This window comes from Pagrus major, chromosome 22 (assembly GCF_040436345.1).
Source record: "Pagrus major chromosome 22, Pma_NU_1.0".
Taxonomy (NCBI): Eukaryota; Metazoa; Chordata; class Actinopteri; order Spariformes; family Sparidae; genus Pagrus; species Pagrus major.
The window spans coordinates 19,724,516-19,748,041 of record NC_133236.1 but is presented as its reverse complement, the minus strand read 5'-3'; the positions used below and the strand labels follow the sequence as shown (position 1 = coordinate 19,748,041).

Sequence of the window (23,526 nt, the reverse complement as noted above, 5' to 3'; positions counted from 1 at the left end):
AAATTCAATTGAAAATGCTGAAACAGACTTACAGAATACCGATTTAAAATGCCAAGAGCTAGAAGTATCAGAACTCAGAGGACTTTTTGAAATGCCAAGAGGAGTAACGGTCAAGAAACAGTTTAAGACCGCGTTTCAACATTGGTTAGTGGGAAACTACTGGATAGTAGAAGGAGACCTTGGGACAGTTTGTGGCAATGTTTTTCTGAGAAGGCGGGACATCTCCAGGCGTGTTTGTGGTGACAAACACCAGATATTTTTGACAAGATCTCAGGACATCTCCAGCCATGCTTGTGGTGACAAAAAAACTGATGTTTCTGACAATAAGTTGGGACGTCAGCTGTTTTTGTGGCGACAAAACCGGCGTTGTTTTTGACGAGACCTTTGGACACCTCCACCCATGTACGTGTTGACCAAAACATCATGTTCTCATCCTAACCGAGTGTCCGTCACTGGCTTCCCATTACAAAACACTAAAAAAATTCTCCTAATCGGAGCACACAACCAAGCAGGAGGGACTGATAATGTGAACTGAAGTCAGATCTGATAGTACAGTTCCCCGCAGCAGCTGTGTGACCTCCCCTCGATCAAGTTTACGGGGATATGGAGATTTAGAGATGAAGAGTTTTGGCGATAAGCAAGTCTAGCCTGCAAAGCTAACAGCAAGTGACAGGAAAAATTTAAAAGCCAGGCTATACTGGTAACTCGTAAGCACAACTAAATAATGAACAACATCTGAACACTGCATGGGGAATTCCACGAGTCCCTCTGCTATCCAGACAGTAACTCAGAGGCCAAGGACTGAATGAAACTGTAGCCCGGGGAATGGAGGGGAAAGGAGACATACACATGGAGAACAGAGGAGGAGGAGGCTTCTACAGCAACTATGAGAGGAACATCTCACTTTAGGAGAACCCTGTATGTGACCATACATACGCTGCTTTTGACGCTCATGAATAAACAGGCTGTAGGAGTTTTCCTTCAGCCTCTACCGTGAAGACGAACTGCACAGCACTACTCGGAGCTAAATGCCAACATCAGTGTGTTAGCACGCTCACACCGGCAATGTTAATATGCTGATGTTTAGCAGGTATTATGTTCACCATCTTAGTTTAACATGTGCTGATTAGCACTGATCACAAATTACAGCTTAGCTTGATGGGAATGTTATTAGTTTTGCAGGTATCATCGGACAAATGAATCTTTTGACCGGATGATAGCGCTCAATGAAAAGTCAGAGGATCACCAAAGTTATAGCTCAATATCTGTTGAAGACATCATTTTCTTTTAATTGATCATACACTATGAGTGGAAGGTAGAAGTGTAGGTGTGGGAGTTTAAGGACCGGGGACATTGTAACCTTGGTTCACTGAGTGAAGAGATTGTCTCTGTATCCCATTACATATTTGATAGTCTCGAGAGAACTGGCTTTATGGAGAAAACACAGAAGCTGGATGAATCGTAAATTGCGAGGAACCTTCGGTCAGATAATGTATCAGTTGTACTCTCAGTGGAGTCCACACTCTGTTTTTGCCATTTGTTGCAAGGTGAAGTTTTCCATCCACATATTGAAGACTGAATTGACTGAAGATTGAATTTAAGATTCATTAAATAAAAAAATTCCATTCGAATGCTTTTCAAATTGTATTCAGTGCGATCATATAATTTGTATAACCAAGCTGACATGTTAATCAAAGACAAACATTGTTGTATTATGATCAGAGAGCAACACACATGATGGAAATCAAGGTCATTTTGCTGTGCAGAGCCTGGGGAGAAATTTTTATCGCTGTATTTCACAGTGTATCTATGGGTCTAGGGAGTTTCCCTCTGTAACAGTGTTTCAAGCGGGTGAAAATGTTATCAAGTGTTTAATTCATTACCAATTATAAACATCTCAGCCCAGGAGATATATTATTCATTACATTATATGACATTTCTGACTAGTTTTGTACATCTCTGCAATCTAAAGAGCAAACTAGTTTGTATCGATGAAGTTTCCTTCTTCTGTGTCTCAGTGTTTGGCTCCTCTGAGCCTGTTAGTGGTTATTTATTTAGCGCTATTGAATGCTGATCAAAGGGAGAAAATAAAGCCCTACAACATGCTGCACAGCGCATTTTTAAAATTCTTATGATGCACTTAAAGCGTTGTTGTTTTCTCAAATCAATGCGTAGCTACACCGAAATACCATAAGTGGTTTTTCCTTAATGGTGACAATCTTTGTAAAATACTTTGACTTTGGAATGAAGGACGTAACGTGTTTGAATCGCTCTTTATATAAAAACATTTCTATTACGGAGCGTTGATCCGCTGAGGAACTCTTTGAATGTCCTGCTCTTTTTAAACTATGTATGGGCACCTGTTACGTCACAAGCAGGACTATTTGGATAGCAACTGTAATATGTATACTTGTTTATGTACACAGGGCAGTTAATCTGAGGCCCCAGTCAGATTTAGGCTTCACACCCTCCCTCTCTTCTATAAACTCAGTACATTTCCACTCACTCTGCATCCACTTTACTCCTGCGGCAGAATGTAAAAATTTAAAACTTTCATTAGCGCTGTTGGATTTATTTCACCACTCTGGGTCCCTCATGTACGCTCTGTCTCTATTAATCCTTTTCAATTCTGCATTAAAAAAAAAAAGCCTGTTTTCAGCAAACTGCCCCCCCTTGACCATTAGTCCAGACAAATTAGCCCAGAGCTAACCCCTGATGTCCCCTCCCCCACACACCCAGGTTGATGCACAGACCCTGAACCCATTTGGCACATTTGGTGAGTTTATGTGTGTGTGTGTGTGTGCGTGTGTGTGTGTTTTCTGACCCACCCCTCTGGTCTGTCTGGCCAGGCCCCCCCTCTCATTTACCAGGGAGAGCTGCAGGGGGACGGAGGGAAAGTGGAGGACAGTCTGAGATTCCAGGCATACCTGCAACCCCTCGACCCCTCGCCCCCCTTCTTCCTGAGCCCCCTGTGGCGTCCACACAGGGCTCATCAGGGGGAAACGGAGGAAGAGGCAGAAACCACAGAAAGCTGCAGCCCTGCATTCAACTCGACTTGATTAAAAAAAATCAAAGAGGCCTAAATAATATCAACACCTGCGCCGGAGTCATATATGGAGGGCAGATGGCATACAAAAGGACTCCAGTTACGATCAGTCCATGTATGGTTTGTGTATCTACTTAACAAGTCAGTACACAGGAAGTGAGGGCTTTACTCCAAAATAAACATTGCCAATTTTGTTTTAAAGGTGCATTATGTAAGATTTAGCCACCTCTTGAAGCAAGGTCCCTCCAAAACAATGGGGACAGCATATCACCAGAGTAAATGGTAACGGCTGCTAACCGTTAGCAGTGTAGCTAGATGTCCAGACAGCTAGCAGTCCAGACCGGGAGGACAGAATGGTGTTAGAAGACAGGACAGGCTGGGGCTAGCTGTTTAGATATACATAGAAGTGTCTGACAAAATGTTATGTGTTAAACTGAAATTCTTACATACTGCACCTTTAAAGGCCCACGTTTCAGCAGCCAGAGATCCTCTAAAACTGTTGCTCTGAGTGCAGCTGATGAGATGCTACTATTTACAATCTGTGTTTGTACTGGGGTCAGACACTTTTGGTGCATGCGTATCTGTGGCTGTGTGATCCAGATACACAGCGTTCCTGGCTGCAGAGCATCTGTCTGCTGGTTAACGTTCTTGGTAAGCGGGAGGAAACAGAATCCCACATGAACGCAGACACGCTCACAATAAAGATGCTGTCTTTTCCGTTTCTGGACTTTTTTTTTCCCCCAGTTTTTTTTTTTTTTTTTTCCTTTCCCGGGAAATGTCTTAAACCTCTCTCTCCCACTGAGCCTGTTCCCCCTGTGCTGAAAGGGACAGATGGGTCACTATACGCCTCAAATCTGCAAGAGCTCTGCAAAGTTCCAGACTAATAAGGCACCTTCACTTTTTGGCAACCCACGCACGAGGCATCAACCCTGCGCAAACCCATTAGCGGACCACTGGGAGAGCCAGCTGGAAAGCGGTCCAAATACTGCAGTCTCGAGGCGGAACCACAACTGATGAGACCAGCACCTCTAAACTTAGGCGGCGCGCGTCTGGATCTGCATAAGTCAACACGCACATGCAAATAAACACACAAAGACGGAGACGCACTTTACAGAATCACATGCAAACACAAGCACAAGACGTACACTCTTTAACAGACCCCCCCCTGCACAGACACTGGAATGCACACACTCTTTCTACTCGGGAACATTCACAAAGATGTTTTATGTTCAGAGAATTAATGAATCTTATGGTGTTCTGCCACTCTGTGTGCAGCCAGCGTTTCGGGGTTTAATGAATGGATAAACAAGTAGCTGTTTCTATATTGGCTTACATTCAAATCAGTCGATAGAAGCGAGGGTTGGTTCCTGTTCTTGTTATTGTTTTATGACATCATACTGTTTCTTGTCCACAATATCGGTGTAAAATCAATAAAAACAATTTGGGAAACAACATTTGCATCAAATTGGTCAGTGACAAGTATACATGTTTAGCATCTGCTGACCATTCACAAGCTGTAGCTTATTGCTCAAGGATGCTGTCAATACCGTCATGGAAGGATGTGAGTCATCGCAGCAATCCTCCCACACAAACACACAGTTAAGTCACCCAGATGACTGAAGGAGGACGCATGGCGTTAGTGGGAAATGTCAATGACCGGAGAGCATATAAGAAAGCTTGGCCTTGCATCGGTTCAGAGGAATTAAACTATTTCTGTTTCTGTATTACTGCTTCAGAAAATCATCGACGTGAGTCGTGACTTCTCTTTTCTTGCCACCGATGGGGAATCTCAAAGGTCAGGGTCAGCTATGGCACCTCTGGAGCTTGGTGTTAATGGTGGTATAAGTACTGAATTAAAGTACAATTTTGAGGTACAGACGTTATACTAACACGAGGAAAGTGCAGTATTATTCTGACCAAGTAGAATACATCAGAAATGAACATGACAATCAGACCAGACAGGCTAGTTGGGGATATCTCGCAGATAGACCTAGGACAAATCTCCTCACATCTACTTTAATTTATAGACCCAGTGCAGAATGGAATCATGTATAACACCCAATATAACAAATACCACATCTGTTTTTAAGAAAACTATAAAAGAGCACTTCATACAGTTGCCATTAGGAATGAACATTTAATGACTCAACGTGCTTATTGATTAATGATTTGCTGATGGATCCTTGGAAGTATAAAACTGTATGTTGAAATATGTGATTTCTGCTTTACACCCCAGGCAAACAAGCTAACGTCACAGCATTAGCCTGCAGGGATCCATAAAAACTGATAAACAAATGTTCAGTGTTCCCAATTTATGTTACCATATGCCTGTATTTGACAACATTTCAGGAACCTTCATTACAATAATTCGTTATTATTTCTGTATGTGAAGAAATAAAAACGATTATGTATTATGTTACAGAAGTTGGCATGCTAATCAGCTAGCTCTGGCCTCTGATAGCAGTGTGAACACAAACACTCCCCCGGTTCTCTAAACTCCCAGTGCGGACCTCTAGCTGCACAGCTAACTGAGCTAACTAGCTAATGTCCGCTCCAGTTAGCAGCAGTGAATCGGATGGGTGGCCATTTCTTACACACTGCACCTTTAATAGTTTGGGGCATTTTGCCGATAGAACTTCTGCTCTTCAACCCGTGTATGTCAAATTTTGAATGCAGGACTTCTCTCGGGCAGTATTTTTATGCTGCTGTATTGATTCTTTTATTTATAAAGGTCTGAATACTCCCTCTACCACTTGATTGATGGTGACACTTAAGACGGTTGTTAAAAAGAAACTGAAACAAGTCCAGTTGCCTACGATATAGCACTTAGAATTACCGTGACCTTGATGAACCTTCATCAACAGGTTGTTAGTTGCCTGAACCACAAATCATCTGGTCTCTCTGAGCCAAAATATTGGGCTTGTTTTGGAGCTACAGTTTGGAGTCATGTCCACATCAGTGCCCAGTGAAGCCAACCCTAATGTGAGTGGAAAATATTTTATTTATGTGATTTATTTGTTTAGTTTGTGAAAACAAAGCCGTTCGGGGGTCAGTGGAAAAAGTCCAACTGTATGAGAAAGATCACATGTTTAACGACAAAAAAATAAATCTGTGCCATTTATTTCTGAATTGGCATTCCCACTGGCACAAGCCAGCACTACTCAGTGTCTCAAACTGCCGCGGTTTTTTAAACGAAAGCAGTTTTTCCTCTGTAAAGCCAACACTCATGTCCTCGAGATATTTCAGGAAATAATAAAAGGAGATTCTTCGTTTCTTCACCCTTGTTCTCACACTGAATGAAAGACAAACAGCGAATGAGCTCCTGCTGCTGTTATGTCCACTGAAACCACATAGTTAAGTGCAAAATTCAAATCATCTCCTTTTATTATTAAATACAGTGTCACCTGCTGTCAACAGGGGAAGCTGTTTGTTGCTCGAAGAATTAGACAACAGCAGCTGCTTTGACTCTACTGAAAGTTAAGTGATTTGGAGCCTGGCTGAATATTCATGTGAAGACGATGAATGCATTAAGTAGTGGCTTCAGGTGAAGGATCCTGGAAACCCACAGGGGCCCGACAATGAAAAATAAGTTGATTTCAATATTATTTTAATTCCCAGATGGTAGCAGAATATTTAAAATGAGTACAGTTTGAGCATTGATTTCTCCATGATTTGGGCAAACTCCATCATCTGATGAAGATCATGTTATACTATAATCATCTGCAGCTACTAAACAGCTTATAAATGGATCTTGAGGTTTTCTCAACTTGAATAAATACTTGTAATTTTAGCTTTTCCCTTCGTCTGCTGTGACTTGGAAATGGTAAAGAGGCTGACTGCACTGCTTGTAATTTTGAAACTCAATATGTGCAATGAGGAGGAGCGAGTAAACAAGCCTTTTGTGCTTTGTGCGCATACTTCTGCCAAAAAGCCCAACAGTTCCCTTTTAATTCAATCAAGCCAAATCCAGCATCAAACTCCCTGTATCACTCTAAATTGTACACCACCCATAACTGCTTAACCATAAATTAAACTCTCCAGATCTGGAACAGCCAACCACGAGGACAACTTTTTATCAGGACTGGTCTCACTCACAGATACCAGCCACGTAAATAACCAAAAATTCTGCGCCTTTATCGCATTCGTTGAGTCTTTACATTCGTTCCCTGCGGCGCCATCGCCTCGTTTATCTCACCTGTTCATGTTTCGTGAGGCGTGTTTTGTTGTGGATGTCTGAGGAGACCAGGTTGAACTGGTGCTTCTCAGCCAGTAACCTCAGCAGGATGACCACCGTCCGGCTGCCGCACTTCCCCACACGGTTGTAAACCACCTGGCTGGGGAACGGGAGCACCTGCGAACACACACACACACACACACACACACACACAGAAAAACATTAATACATAGATTAAAACAAAGTTGTTTCTCCCTTGTATGGTATGTTACTCACCAGTTTAAACATATCTTTTTAAGATTTAACTACTGGATACTGTATTTTTAGCACATTTCAGAGCACCAGGGTGTTGAACAACAAATCTGGCCATGAAAAAAGAAAAGACACAAAGCTTGAAAAAATGACGCAAAGAGGAGAAAACATGGACAGACACTAAAGAAATTCATTAGACTACGGCTGGATTCTCATGCCTCTTTTTCTCCAACCTTTGACCTCTGTTTCTCACATCTACTCTCCCTGGGGCTGGACTCAATTGACCCTGCGACATACTCCCGTTCAGCTACGACACACACACACAAGCACACACGCACACGCACAAAGATTGAGTGCAGACGCGCATGCTTTCATTTTCTCTCCTCATGCCGTACGCTCATTCCTCCACTGAACTCAGTGAGTCAGAGATTCTGCCGACTTCTCGCGAAGCGATACTGACACAACCCAACGGAGTTTTATGACAAAAACACACGCGCGCCCACACACAAGCCGCAGCATGTGCGCGCACACGCCTAATGACTCACCAATTAAGCAACTAGCTCAGCAGTGATTCAGAGAAAGGGGATTGTGATTGTTAAAAAAAAGTTTCAAAAACACGGCTTGTTACTGTAAATCTTGTGAGGAGGGTGGAGGAGGAAGTTGCGGCTGATATTGAACATGAGGCTCATTTTTAGCGCGAGGGGAGCAAGAATGCACTAATTTGGCAATTATCCCTGAGGGCCTACAAGGTTTACTCAAGTGGCCCCTGAAAGAATGAAGACTATCCGAGTGAGCGTGCCAGTGAGAACACGAGTGACAGAAAATGAGGGCCAGTTGAAGGAATTAAGTGACGAATGGGAGACAGGAAGACGGGTCACTTTAACGACATCTGGAAGGCCTTTTTTTAAAAAGTGATAGAGATCTACCGCAAAAAACAAAGAAGCATCAGTTCTTCGTTGCCACAAAAACAATCTCCCCTCGTCACGTCAAATAAAGCCTTCCTGTAAATCAGATGTGGGGAAAACGCTGCAGTGATGACTTCTTGTCGGCATTCCCAGTCTGGAATGGTGATTGTGCTTTACCCAGGGGGAGTCTGGATATCTGACAGACTGTTTGGAAGCAAGTCTGACTGAATTAACTCGTTCACTGGCTCGCGAGACGGCTGGTTTATGAACAAATTTGCTACTTTTATACTTTGCTTGCTGACTGACTGACAGACTGATTCCAGATGAATTTCAGCCCCCGTCTGATCGTTTCTCCCGCCACTGTGACATGAACTCGTATCACATCTTTAGTCAATCTGAGTGCTTTTCAGCTCCGGAGCTGCAGACGGTAGTCTCCACGCCGCAGAGCTCAGCGTGGCCGCACACACACTTGCTGATTTTGTCTTGTCTTCTCCAAAACCAGCAGTCCCACCCAGGCACAGGCTCAGGAAAAACAACAAGGGCCTCTTTGAATAGACGGACAAAGTGAAAGCAGACTAGATGGAAGAAAAAAACAGCCTGATGACGATCGATCCCACTTACTAGAATCAGAGCGTTTTACCAGACATCATAAGAGATCGAACCGGTTTGACACAATATGAAACAAAGATGCGTGGGTACATTCGCCCCAGGATGAGGGAGGGGTGTACTGGGAAAACATTTAACAGGTGATTTTTTTGGTACAAGCTGTTACAAGTTCTGTTGACAGGCATGCATCAGCTCGTGTCACTGGCTGGAGCACTGTTACCTTACATCAACGTTTGAACACTAACAGACAATGTCTACATTGATCCAGTGTGGGGTCGACATAGTGCTACAAGGTCAGTTATACAGCAGTAATACTGTATGTGTAAAAAAAACAACAGCTATAACCTGACATGTCAGCCCTCCAGAGTCAATATGTGGAATGTTAATTTCATGGGTCCTCCCTATATAAGATGTTTCTCAACATTACCCTTCTGCTACTGTACCCCATTTCCGTGTCTTAGCTCCGCTGTTAAATCACATTTATAAGTTTGCTTGCTAGCTTAAAGGATAAGTTCACCGAAAAATTACAATTCAGTCATTGTCTCTTCAGCCTGATGCGGATGGAAAGTCAGGTGAAGTTCAGTAGTCCACGAAACATTTCTCGAGCTTCACGGCAAAACAGCGCTCCCCTAAACAACTGAAGTAGATGGGGACTTCTATAAGAACGTAAAAAAACAACATAAACTAAACATAAATCGGCTCCGTACAGTTTGTCAAGAAGCTTTGAGATCCAAAATTGATTTGAAAAGATGTTTTATACACCTCTTCTCAAGGCAAAATCCTCACTGTAGCTGTTGAGCTAATAGCACCCGCATCTGAAGAGGGTGCACGAGCTCGACCGTGCGTCGTAGGTGATAATAGCGTCTTTGCAACACACTGCAGTGTTTTGTCGACTACCAAACTTCACCAGACTTTCCACTAGCGTCGGGGAGAGTGGCGAATGACTGAATTTTTAATTTTGGGTGAACTTATCCTTTAAACGTATTGTGTAGTATGCTAATATAGTCCTGTGTTAGTTAATATGTGTAGGAGCTCAAGTCTATGATAACAGTTGACCGGATTATGTTGTTATTCACCTGTTTTGTCAGAATAAACGAAGGTTGCCTCCAAAGATATCCTCTTCCTCTTTATCAAAACACAACACATACAGGTTAGACATCACTGGTTACACTAGCACCAATACAACACTGGGTGAATTTTACCCAGAACCCCTCAGAATAGTTGTTTTGATCCAGTAACCCAACAGTAACTACCAATTGGTACAGGATCAGTTTGACCCAGTGTATGTTTTTAATGTTTTTTCACAGTCAAAGGTAACATTTTATGGATTAGAGGTTGTTGGTATTCACAAACAAACAAGAAAAACCCACATCAGGGTCAATGGCATACATTTCACAGGGAAAATGATTTTGAGCAAACAGGAGATGGCTCGCTTTGGACAGCGGTCCAACATTCCTCTGTGTTTGCCAAATAACTACAGACTTCTCAGCTTATCACAATAATGAGGCAGATGAAATACATGCAGCGTTTTGCAGGACACCGTTTCCCGCTGATATGATGACAAATGACTGTGTCGGACTTCGGACAGCCTGGTGTTGTGTAACACAAGAAAAACATCAGCGATGCCATCAAAAGTCCAAATCTCCCGCCGGCACTGACAGCACTGAAAGGGCAACCTTTCAGTTTGTGCTATTGTTGTTCCCGCTCAGTAGAGCTTAGGTTTCTGATGCACGCTGTGAGAAATGTTCGCAGTGTCTGCCAGTCAGGGACTCTGTCAATAGTCGATCCACAGTGTGAAAAAGCGTTTATGTAACATGGCTGTTTTCCACCGTGTCTGATCCGGCCGCTCCTACTCCCGAGTGTCAGGGCCGTTGTTGTGGTATTTACAGCTCTGAGGCTGGTGAGCCAATATCGAGCAGACTTTGAGGGGATGAGCTGTCCCGCACCTTTCCTCTCTCTCACGCTCTCTCTTCCACTTTCACTCCTCTCAGTGTCCTCTTCTTCTCTAGCACCCTGCCCACACACTTGTAACCAAAACCTCCGTGCTGTTTTCAGACGTTGGTTCAACAAACACACATAAATTATCGTCTCTGTCTCATGGCCCGACCGCCCATTTCTGCAGACGACGGACGTAATTCTGCTGGCTGCAACCGTCGACCAGATAACTGCAAGTTCGAGCACACGTCCTGGTCTGCCACGTATGAGGACCACCGCACACACACTCATCCATCTTCCTGCTGCAGTTCCTGGAAACACACGCCAGTTCGACACCGCTAACTTGCACTTTTGACTGACTTAGCCCTGCCCCGGGTTCATTGCTCTCTACAGTCAACATGCTCATCCCACACTGTGTGGAAAACAGCATGTTAAGGTTTCAGTCAGGGCACATTGAGATTCTCAGCACTTCCTGTTTTTAATGACCTATCCATTCATCTCCACTCTCACTCGAAGAAGGAGGGAATGTGGGAGTTTCTGCTCTCAAAGTAGCTGCGGCGGCCGAGGCATCCATCCGAAGATGTTTATCTAAAATAAGATGAATTGATTTTCAATGGCTGAGAGGAAATGGGAAACTTTGAAAACACTTTCAAAGTAACATCACTAATGTTTTACACTTGTTTAATGCAGAAATGTAATGACATTAAATGACATTAATGACATGCAGATGTCTGTTTTTGTCTTCCAGTTTCATTAAATATGGAAAATATTAGCACATAACGTCTAACTAACAACTTAGACTTGGAGTATTAATGAAAATCACCATGGTGCCAATAAACTCTTCTGTGTAAGATTAAGTGCAATTAAGAAATTAGGAAAAACCACGATGGGAAACGAGCTCCATAAAGTGATATTTAGAAACAGGGTTTACACATGTGTAAAAATGTAGAGGGGACATTCTTGTCATGCTTCCAGAAACATAAAGACTCGTTACTCTATTCTGAGAGCTGCGTGGTTTTTCCATGCGCTCTCATTTACGTTGAGCTTTCAACTCGACTTCTGAGCTTTCCCTACATTTACCGTCCAGAACCCTCAGAACATGCTGCGCTGCGACCGACCTGATCAATCTCAGCTGCAGCAGGACGTCAACAAAAAGATAATGAGAGATGCGGTTGATGTAGTGCTCGCCACTGACATGGCATTAGGATCGTCTGTCTAGGAGATGTGATGGCAACAGATATGGAATCAATCAAAGTTAGCAGCTAGTGTGTAATCACAGTCAGTCTCGTCTGTGTCTGTGGAGAATTTATGTAGATATGAAAGCCTGAAAAGTGTCTAGATTTTATGTCAACGAGCCAAAGCGAAAGGAGGGAGAGAGACTTGGTAACTTGGTAGCAAGGTTATTATATGTATTTACTTTAAACTAAACTAGAAAGTAAAACTAGGTGTTGGAGAAAAAAAACATTTTAGTCAGCTGAAATGAAAATAAAAACTCAATTTGAGAAAAAGCGAATTCAAATTAAATGGTGTAGTTACAAAACTAACGAAAATAAAATAACAAAATAGAGGAAATGTCTTTGGGAAAAGTGTTGTGTTTGTATTGAATTCTGAACTCTAATCCTGCCTCTGACAAACACCAAACGTATTACAATAAAAATACTAGAACGAACACTGAAATGAATAAAAAAGTAAAGTCAAACTAAGCCTATTTTTTTTTCTTTCCGGAAACTAATGAATCAGGATTAGACTGATGTATTTATATACATCCGTCACATATCAGTCAAGCAAATAACACACGATGATTAAATTGGTTACCATGTTTCCTCATAGCTGCCCATAAATTATTGAGATTATATATAAATTGCTGTATAATTTATTCACTATCCCTCCTTCAGATTGCATTTAGCTTCACTGATTGATCATTTGTAGCTTCACTGTATTACGGCTGAAGGTTTCTGAACCCTGAACAGTGTCTGCAGCTCTTCATGTCAGCCTCAACTATCTGCACCAGCTGCGTTCAAAAGTCCACGCCAACATGCGACTTAGCACGCTTAAACAGAATGTGACATATTTTAAGACGGAGTATGAAACCAACGGCACGTGAAATGTGGAATATAGAGTATGCGAGCACTTGGTGTATGTCCGTGGAAATATCCCACAATGCAATGCCGTAGTGACAAAAACAACAGAATGGCAAACGACGAGCGTGGCAGCTCCTGCGTCTTGTCGTAACACTTCAGTAAGTGTAAGAATAAGATTTTGCTTTGCTAGGCGTAATCAATATTTTCAATTATAACGGTTACACATCTCCAACTGGCAAGGGCGCTCGTGGGAAGTGAGGTCACAGATGCCAAAAGGTCCCAAAACACCAGTTGCTGCTCGGAAAACCTTATTGTTACCAGCCACCATTAATCATTCAGGATGATCGATACTGTGTGAGCATATCAATGTTTTCATCAAAATCAGAGTGACACCGAGTCCAATTCTTTGGTAGTGTTGGCTTCGACAAATAGCAGCAATCATGCTCATTGAAAAGCTGCAGAAACTGAAGAAGCTTGCTTCTGTAAAATCACACTTTTCTTTGTCAAAATGAATTCCAGAGCTCGTGTGTTTGCATGATAATGTAAATACTCAGTCAGTCAGAATCGCCTTGGGACGAAGTCAAGCTGTTACACTCTCAGCTCGATCTCCAACCGTGAATGATGGAAACTTTCTCCTCAGTGCAAGCCCATTTAACACTGAACTCCTGGCATCAAACCTACAGTTATGTATACAGTAAACTGGCACTGTGAGCCTGTCCTAAGTGAGACATAAAGCTCTGTTTTAACAATTTTCCCTGAAAACTGAAACTGCGACAAAACAAATTCCCACAACCTCACCGCAGTGATCCGGTCAGCCGCAGTTTGTTATGTATAAATAACACTTCACTGTTATCTGTGTGAAACAAGCCCTGTGGTCGCCTGGTTTTGGCTTTGTGGCCATAACAGGCTTTTCAAAGTCAACATATAACTCACAAACAAAGCCCAGATGTGACTTAAGTTACAGCTGCTCGTAAACAAACCTGTAACCAAACCGGATCAGCCGAAAGCCAGTAAAAACAACACCGACTCTTCCTTCAGAAAAATGATGAACGGGGGGTATTAAATCGGCGAAGAATGAGGTGAAAATGAGGTGGTGATTGATAAAAGAAGGAGATAATGAACAAGGGGGCAGACGGGGCAAGAAAGAAGTTGGCAGCGGGAGAAAGAGGGAGCACAGAGGAGAGATAGTCATGCAGACATGCAGCTGGATGAACACAAGGCCCCTGTGTCAGCGGCGCTGTACGTGTGTGTGAGAGCGAGGGTGTGCGTTCAGAGCATTTACTGTAGCGCTGAAGCCAGGTCTAGTTGGTATTTAGAGCGAGTTTGCACGCAGCTCCTTCGCACAAACCTAACCCTTATCCCGACTGGACTGAGCTGGCTCTCAGGGCAGCACATCAGAGACACATCAGAGGCAGAGAGGTCAGGGGGGAAAACATGGAAGGTCAAAAAAGGGGAAAACGGTATCAAAGAGGAGAAAGAGGGAAATGTGACATGACACAGAGGGATGGAGAGGAAGGCTTACTCTTGGAGCAGGGGGTCCGTGGTCATCCAGATATGTGGATTCACCTGCAGAGACAAGAAAGTACAAGTGTGAGGATCCTGATACACACAGAAGAGTCAAACGTCACATTTAAAAGGAAAGAGTGGGCGTCAAAACAACTACTTCACAGTTCATCGGCGTAAAGATGCAGGTGTTTATCGCGTGATGCCAGATTGAGAACCTGAGAGATGTTAAGAACGGTAAAGAGGATTATGTAACACTAATCTAAAGGCAGTTCCTCTAAAATTCACACATTTCAACAAGGCGGGGACGCCGAAAGGAAGTCAGGAATATTTCAGATAAATTGACAGATGAGGTTTTTCTTGATACTTTTTCACATGACACATAAACTATTAAAAACCCATTAAACTAGCAGACAGGCATTGTCACAAAGCTGAAGTTTATGGCAAATAGAGATACATGGTTTTCTCAGGACTGTAATAAAGGGTTAAATGTTTATTTATCAGGACCCTCATTAGCTGAGAGCAATTATGCTTGTGACTGTACAACTAATTTATTTACTCAGACTGCCTGTGAAATTCTGTGAATAGTTCAAGTGTTGTTATCTGTTTTGGTTTGTTTTGGTCTTTGCCGATAGTTTAATTCACTCTACTTTTTATTGTTTTGCTAATTTATTTGTTCATCTTATTTATTTATTTATTTATACATTTTTTTCCTATTTTTTAATTTTTCGACTGTTATTTCTTCTATTATTTTTGCAAATATATTTGTAATGCCACCAATCAAATTTCTGTGCTTTTATTATGGAAAATCTTTAAATAAAGTTGATTGTTATATCCATATCGGGATTTTTACTTCCGAATATCGGTATCAGCATCAGCCCCAAACACGAGTATCGGTCGGGCTCTACTGATAAATAAATAAAAACAAAAAAAAAAGAAGCCAAAACAGCAACAAAAGACATAAATAATGAAAGTCTCTCCATTTGACAGTGAACCTCTGACCTAGATCATATTTGGCTTTGACTCATATGTTTTCTTGATGAGCTTCACTTGTTTTCCTTCTCCTCTGATTGCTCTGTCCATCTTGTTTTGCTGTCTGTCTGCAACTACTGATTATTTTCACAATCAACCCATTCATTGTCTCACAGTCGTCTGCAGTCTATAAAATGTCTAAAAACTGTCCAAACTGGTCAATCGCAGTTTTCCGAGAGCCCAAAGCGACGTCTTCAAACTGCGTCTTTTGTCCAACCATCGGCCCAAACTCAAACACTCCTCGTTTACTATCATAAATAGTAAAGAAAAGTAGCAAATCCTCACATTTAAGAAGCTGGAAGCAGCAAATGCTTCAAATTTTTGCATTCAAAAAAGACTGAAATGATGAATCAATTCTGAAAGTAGTTGGGGATTCATTTTCTTTCAACAGAGTTATGGATTAATTTGATAATTGTTGCAGCGCTGTTGCAAACCTTACTCTTAATAGGCGTCTGTTGGCATGACAGCACCATTATTCATCTTTTAAGTTGTTCCCACATGATCATCATCAGATTCATTCACTTTTAGTTCCAAGAGTCCACCCTGCAGTTTCAGAAACAGGTGGCTCTTCACTTCAAAACCTTCACCCCAATACAACAAAACCTCTCTCATCTCGTCCTCTACCACCCAAAGAATACAGCGTCACTCCTCAGCATTGAGTCCGAGGATGTCATGAAGAGACTTACGACCTCTTTATACAGTATATCGAACACTGTGAAGCTGTTTTACGAGGGAACAATGGAGCTCATTCAAGGCTGCCCCACACTGAGAGTCTGTGCCATGCGTTTCGGCCCACTCCCACTCAAATCCAGGCCCTGGCTTCAGACAGCGGCCTTTTTCTTTGGCTCCCCCGTCCAGACACAGGGACGCATCGCTTCCCATCACATTTACAACGTTCAGGTGGCCATGCAGCAGAGAGGGAGAAAGACAAATTGAAGAGCGCCGGGGAGGGGATAAAGCTATAAAGAGAGGAAATATTACACAAGAGAACAATATCTCCTTGTGTCTTTGAAAGATGATCCAACTCACAGATGAAAATAGCAAGAAATGATGCATGAACACACACACACACTGTTTTATACCCAGCCAACGTTTCTCACTTGGCACACACACTTAGGGATGTTATGACTGCATACGCTTGTGTTGGAAGGGTATTGTATGACTTTGTAAGTGCTGTGTATACTGAAGATAGTGATGTGCAGGCTTTGAGTAATAAGTCTTAGACCGAGATCCGATCCGTCTCGATTTGGCTCCGTTACAATATGACACATAAACACATCGCAGACACGGTATGGGACCTGCTGTGTGTGTTGTGGCTCATTAATTTATCAGAAGTATAAATAATGACACAGCTGCGCTATGCTCGCCCTCAGGTGTTTTTTTTATATTCTATCTTTGCATCTGTCTTTGCGTCTCGCAGCCTTTTTCTGAGGAATGCTGAGGGGAGGCGCGCGCTCGCAGCTCTTCGCCGAGGCATTTGAGGTCACGGCAGGGCGAGGATGTAGAGAGGCCGACATCTCTGTTCCTTCCTCTGTCATCCATCACGGACGACCACCCCCCGCGACCTCCAATCCCCTCCCCGCTGCCCGTGTGTGCTTCTCATTAGCGTTTTTTTTTTTGGATAGGGGGATTGGAACTAATTTTTTCCAGGGCACGAGGCTCGTAAAAAGCTGACAGCTGCCCTCCGCCCCCACCACCCACTGAGCGGAATATGAACTTAAAGAGCCACTGTACAGTGCACTGTACTCATCGACCCCATTGTCCTTTTATCCACTGTGAGAAGTCAGTGAGGTGGACGAGACTTTTTGGCTTGATTACGAAATGTTTTTAATTCTAGAACAAGCAAAAACTCACCACATGTTCCGGCTGCAATGTCAATGATTTATTAATAATCTACGGTACCTATGACTTCACTCTGCACCCTACACTGTGCCATCTGTTCGTAGAAATACACAGGAATAACCTTCAAAGCCAGCACTGTATCTAACCATTTCCTTACAGTAAGTTATGAATTACGAATTAAAGGAAAAGCCTTAAAAACACAGTGAATGCAGATGTTGCCAGGAAGCAGAGATTTACTGTACGCATGGATTACTGAACCGGTCAGGACAAGAAATGGTTCAGCACACAACCCCTCATAAAATGAAGAGTTTATGTTTTTGCACTTTAGTTTTTTTTACATGGATGTATTATTTTGTGTACAAAACACAAACCATTAACTAAATGAGTCATTAACATGTTAATTGGAGGCACAAGCTAGCTTTCCAAGTTTCCATTTTTGTTTTTTTCGCTATCAATCTTCTCATCTAACTCTTGGCAAGCAAGACATGTCAAACTTTTCCTTTAAACATTATTTGAAAGCAGAACAGCCCGTGGAGAGGCGTGTCATTTTGAGGTTGAAGACAGCCACTACTCATTTCCAAAGAACAACTAACAGAACAAAACTTCATTTGATGTTCCCGCAAAAAGCAACTGTGAACACTGTGGGTGCTCTGATAGTTACACGTCTGTGCCCATCGGCCAACTGACTGATCCAAAGTCCTGCCCGAGCTTGACAACAAAAAATATGGAGACGTCGATCCCCTTTAGCTGTGAGCTGCAGTGTTCATTAGGTAGTCTTGGGGAATAACTCAATGTAAGTTCAAGGACTGACAGCAAAGACTTCAGTATGCAATGGAAGGATCTATTCACAATGGTAAGTCTCACCAGCCTTGATCTTTTCAAGGCTGGTGCTCAAGGCTTTTCACTTCACTTGACAGGAAGCAGAAAGCTGACCGAGGTTCATCCGGGTACCGAGCTTGCTAAACTGTTATTGGAGCACGGAGCAAAACATGGGTGGGATTTAGGAAGGGTTAACTGGTTCATAATCAGACCAACGCACCTATAGGAGACTTTAGAACGACACATCAGACAGTACAATGCATCAATACCATCATCAACACACCAAATGAGGGAATGTCTTTTTAGTTGTAGAGGTCCAAACACCATACTTACTTACATACTGTATGTAGGCACTAATAATACATGGATGGCCAGGAGGGGAAATGGTTAGGTAGGAGAGGGCAGCTTTGTCTGTGTGTGTGTGTGTGTGTGAGAGAGAGAGAGAGAGAGAGAGTGATTGAAGGAGAAACTAACCGGAGAGTGGGTATGCATAGGCATGTAGCTAAATGGTTAATTGGATTACTGTGTCACAAGATGCACGGACTCGCCCCCGGCTAACAGCAGCTGCACAACCATTCCTGAGTACAACTGTCTCATCAATACTGCAAGATGGACATAATAAATCAGTAGTGCTTTTAAGTATTAATCAGTGAATACCAAAACAGTCAATAAATTACACAGAAAAGTCTAAAAAAAACAAAAACAGAAACAAACAAAAGCATCCAAAACTGTGAAAGCACATATGAAGCAGACTGGGGTATTTGGCTATTTACAATCTGTGGCATTCAGGGAGGATGACATTTTGTGAGTGGATGTTAATTCCACTCCCACAACAGATTCTCAAAGGATTTTGACTTCAATAAATTGAGAAAAACTATGTCCCAAATAAAAGCTTATGATCTGCACAGCAAGAGCCCCTCCACGAATCAGCGCGTTTTATGATTGTTCTGAACAACACGTGCGAGCAATACAAGTTAAAAGTGAACGCTGCACATCTCCAAGCAGAAATATTCAATGTGATTTATGTGGCGGAACAAATTGTGAAAGTCTGGGAAGCTGATTATTGGCATTGATTCTCTGCATGAATAAAAAAAATCCAACAGGGTCTAATCATTGTGAATCTGGTGAGAGATCCCAGCGCCCAAACTAAATATTATTCTCACAGTTTTGAGAACGACAAACTAAAACTCTATTCAGCAAACTACTATTAAACACCTATTGTATATTAACTATGACCTCAGGAATACTAGAAGTGGGATTATCCAAATAAATGTAAAAAGAGGGAAAACAAGGCCGGCCCCCGTCGTGGAACTTGGTAAAGCAACACTCTTCCACTAATCACCTCATAAGGTGGTTCGATTGTTTTCTCCAATGAAAGAAACGAGTCGTTTATGTCTTGTTGATTCGTAAAACTCACTTACAACAACCTGAACAGCTGCGTCTGTCTCATCCACACTTGTTATTTTCAGCCGAGGAAACAGGCGTCGTGGAACGAAACAACCAGTGGCAGACTCAGGATGTTTGAGGGGCAGGGGCAAAAAAATAAAAAAAGGACACCACATGTATGTGGGGAGGCACCAGTGCTCAGAAAGTCTTGATATATTTATAGTGAAGACAGGGCACTTCGCCATCTTTTGTCCACTGGAAGGGCACCCTAGGGCACTTTATCATGTTTTATCTACCAAAGGGTCATCCAAGTTGGCACTTTCTCTAGGCCCCCATGTAAGCTCAGAGGTTCCCAAATTAATTTCAAACCAATATGTAATGTCGACATCTCAACATCTGTCCGGGAATAACCAGTCAGACTTTGACCGAATCATTCCAGAACAAGTTCCTCAGGCTCTGGAATTTTCCCTTCGGAGTTGGCCTGCTCCAGGAATGCTACAGAAAGTTTGGGAATTTCATAAACATGTATTTAGAGCCGAGACCATTTCATTTGCTTTGTGAAATTGGCGACCTAGCTAAGTAGCGCTTAGGAAAGAACACATCCCAGAATAGGCCGAGGTGGGAGCGGAAAAACCACACAGGAATGGCTGCTGCGAACGCAGCCAAGAGGATAGAGCGCAGTGTCGAAACGAAGGGGCCTTCGCTCTGCTGTGGGACACGACCCAGAGCAACGATGGAAGGTTACAGAGCTGCTGCCCTGGAATGTTCTACGAGTATGTGAAACCAGATTACAGGTTATAACAGACTGTGGAGATGAAACTTTCTCATCCTCAACCACATCCTGCTGTCTGCCACAGACGATAATGAGAGAATGAAAGGTAGGTGCTCGCTTTAGAAGAGGAATGTAGAGCGTATTTTTTAAATCAAACAGAGTGGAGACAGGAAAAAAGTTTGACGGCGTTCTGATAGATATCTCACTCCAGTCTGAGCTACAGTTGAAAAATTACATAACTTCTGCGGGACCCAGCTGTGTCAAACACACCCAGTTAAACTTAGACACATGTCCATGGTTACAGTCCTTACTAAACATTTGTGCCATATTAGAGAGCGTATAAAAACAAAGTCAGTGTGCTCGGGCTGCGTACATGCTTTTCTCTGTGTGTTTGTCTGCGAAATTGTGTGTTTGTGTGGTCACCCAACCCTTTGATTTGGAGTGTGGGAGTGGCCCTCCATTAAGACCCATAGCTCGACCCATCTACCTAATTACAGAAGGGAGTTAAGCTAAGGGTCAGGGTCTCCACCCACTGCATCTTGCTCCATGTCACCCCTCAGTAACTCGAGAATCAACAATGGTCAGACGGGTGGTTGTATAAATAAAAAGGCTGCCGCTGCTGTGTTATTGCAGGTGCCCGAATGCCAAAACCTGGTAGGGAGACTAATTTGTGGACTTATTGCTCCCCTAAAATTTTGGTTACTGAAATGGAATAAGAGAGCACGCACACATGCGTACAGATGTGCACGAGGTTGGGAGACTTCAGGATGACTGTAAGCATGTCATTTGTGGACACCAGTGGTTGCCACCGTGTATACTGTACGACAGCGACGTCCCACTAAACTGATGACCCAGCAGAGCAGTGTTGACACTGGTGGCTGTGCAGCTAAAGGCCCAAAAAATAAAAGACATGCTTAGCGGAAAAAAGGAAAAATCAAACCTTAAAGGGACAGTTCACCCCAAAATCAAAAAGACCTATTTTAACTTTATTGCTATATATCTGTCGAGAGTAAATAACTTGCCAAGGAGGTTATGTGTCCGTTTGTTGGTTGGTTGGTTGGTTTGTCAGCTGGATCACCCAAAAACTACTGAGCAGATTTCCATGAAACTTGGTTGGAGGATGGGTCTCGGCCCAGAATAGATCCTATCAACTTTCTGTGTGGATCCAGATTGTTGTGTGTTTTCCACTTTCTTTAACATTGCAAGATGGGGTGTTTTCTAAGGAATAATGCATGGATCTTCTGCGCACTGGTGCCCCCCGCCCGCATACAGCTGGTGCCCCTTTTATTCTTTTTGCCCTTGCCCCTCAAACATCCTGAGTCCGCCACTGGGTTCGATTATCTTGAGTAACCATGTCATGATTTCTGGAAAGAGACATTGCTGTCGAGTTTTTCAAAGCTGTTTTTTTTGCACCACAGGTTGATTCCCATTCGGTTATCTTGTATTTGGGAGAAGGCAGACGTCTCTACGGTTGCAAACCACAAAACATCAAAAAAATCTAAATGGAAAAATAGCACTACAGGTAAGAAGAAAAAAAAGAGTATTTCTGATTTCAGGTTGAACTTTCCCTTTAATAATAATAAGAGCCAAAAAAGAAGTTAAGTCTACAATTTCTGAGAAAATGATTCATGTGTAAGCCTGATTTAAAAATGGTAAAGTTGTAAACTGGAGCTGTCGTTGACAGAGATGCCCTATGATTACACATAGCATTAATAACCAACACACAAGTATTGAACAAATTTGATATAATCTTGCATGTTTGGACATGTAGTAGTTGACCGGTTCTGTATTTACCCACCTGTGCATTTCAAAATGTATGTCAAAAATAACACACTTTAAACTCAGTAGATGTTACACTTCGCGAGTTAACTTTATCTACGGGACACCAGATGAGTGACTTGATGTCTCAAAGTTTGAGGAGGCAGTCGATGAAGCTGAACGAAGCCGAGCAAAGTGCATAAAATCAAGTGGAACTGTTTGAGGATGCAAAGAGAAGCAGTGGAGCGACACTGGCTTAAAAAACTCAAGGCCGCGGTGCTGCGGGACTCCTGCATTCAAAGTTTAAGGGAAAAGAGGATTTTCATCACTTTCACACTCAAGTTTTGCAGCACAGCGCAGCGACTGCTCTCTAGGTGCACAGGTTGTTTATGCAGAGTAATCAACTTCATTAAAGTGAGAAAAGAACACTGCACGGTGCTCTCGGGGGCCACAGCGATTTCACCTCGCTCTCTGCGCTGATTTCTACACAAAAACAAGTTTAATTTTTGACCTCGTGAGACCTTACTCTATCTGGCAGCCTGTCACAGAGTCTATGAGCGCTGACTGCTTCTGGAAATCAGGTAGCTTTGAAACGAAGAAATGAGCCATGAAGTAGAAAATTGGGCAAAAAGTTGAAACCCTAATGGACGTCTGACGCCACGCAGTCAAAGGAGGAGAAGTAATCAACCAGTGAGGCAGTGATGCGAATGCCCTTTCTAAAATATGATATCCTGTGGGTGACATTGCCACAATGATGAGACACAATCACACGTCAGAAACAGAAAATATTGCTATTCACAGGATGTGATGCTGTCAGTACATGCTCTGTCAGCTTATTCTGGACGAGCCACTTCCCCTCCGGAGGGCACCGGAGTGCTTGTGCAGTTTGTACGTACCTCGTCTCGGCTTGTGGACATGTGGGCAGGACACCAGCTGTCTCGCTAGCCTGTCCTTATGGGTAAAGGGCCTGGCGGTGGCCATTTTGACTGACCAGTGATTTTTCCCATACACCCCTACAAAAGAAGTCAAATGGACTTTTCAGATTTACTTTTAGATTCAAGGAGAAAATTGAATTATAAACAACAATATCCAAAGGGGTGAAGGGAAATTTCACATAGAAATGTTAGTTGATGTGTTAAAAAAGATACTTAGGGAAGGGGAAAGAGAGTTAAAGGAGATCTATTATGGTTTTTTTCTCTTTTCTTCAGTGTGCTATTATGTTTTTTGTGCATGGAGAAAGTCTTAAAAAGCTCAAAGTTCGCGGGAGCTCCTCTCTCCCACAGAAAACAGTGCTCCTGAAACACCTCGTAAGTCGCCCAGACTATAATTCCATGACTTTTTGACATCACTAAATTACCTTGTCACACATTTTCATAATTTATGCATTTATTCACAGTAGAAGGGAAGCTAACTGA

General features: G+C 42.7%; 1 protein-coding gene across 1 annotated transcript in view; it reads right to left on the bottom strand.

Annotated features, from left to right (window-relative positions):
- usta (uronyl 2-sulfotransferase a) overlaps positions 1 to 23,526 on the bottom strand; it is a 61,919-nt gene that overhangs the window by 12,824 nt on the left and 25,569 nt on the right. The window contains exons 2-3 of the mRNA XM_073492849.1: positions 14,522 to 14,565; positions 7,242 to 7,397 (exon numbers count right to left, since the gene is read on the bottom strand). Of these exons, the coding sequence (XP_073348950.1) occupies positions 7,242 to 7,397; positions 14,522 to 14,565 (200 nt within the window). The remainder of the gene's footprint in view (positions 1 to 7,241; positions 7,398 to 14,521; positions 14,566 to 23,526) is intronic.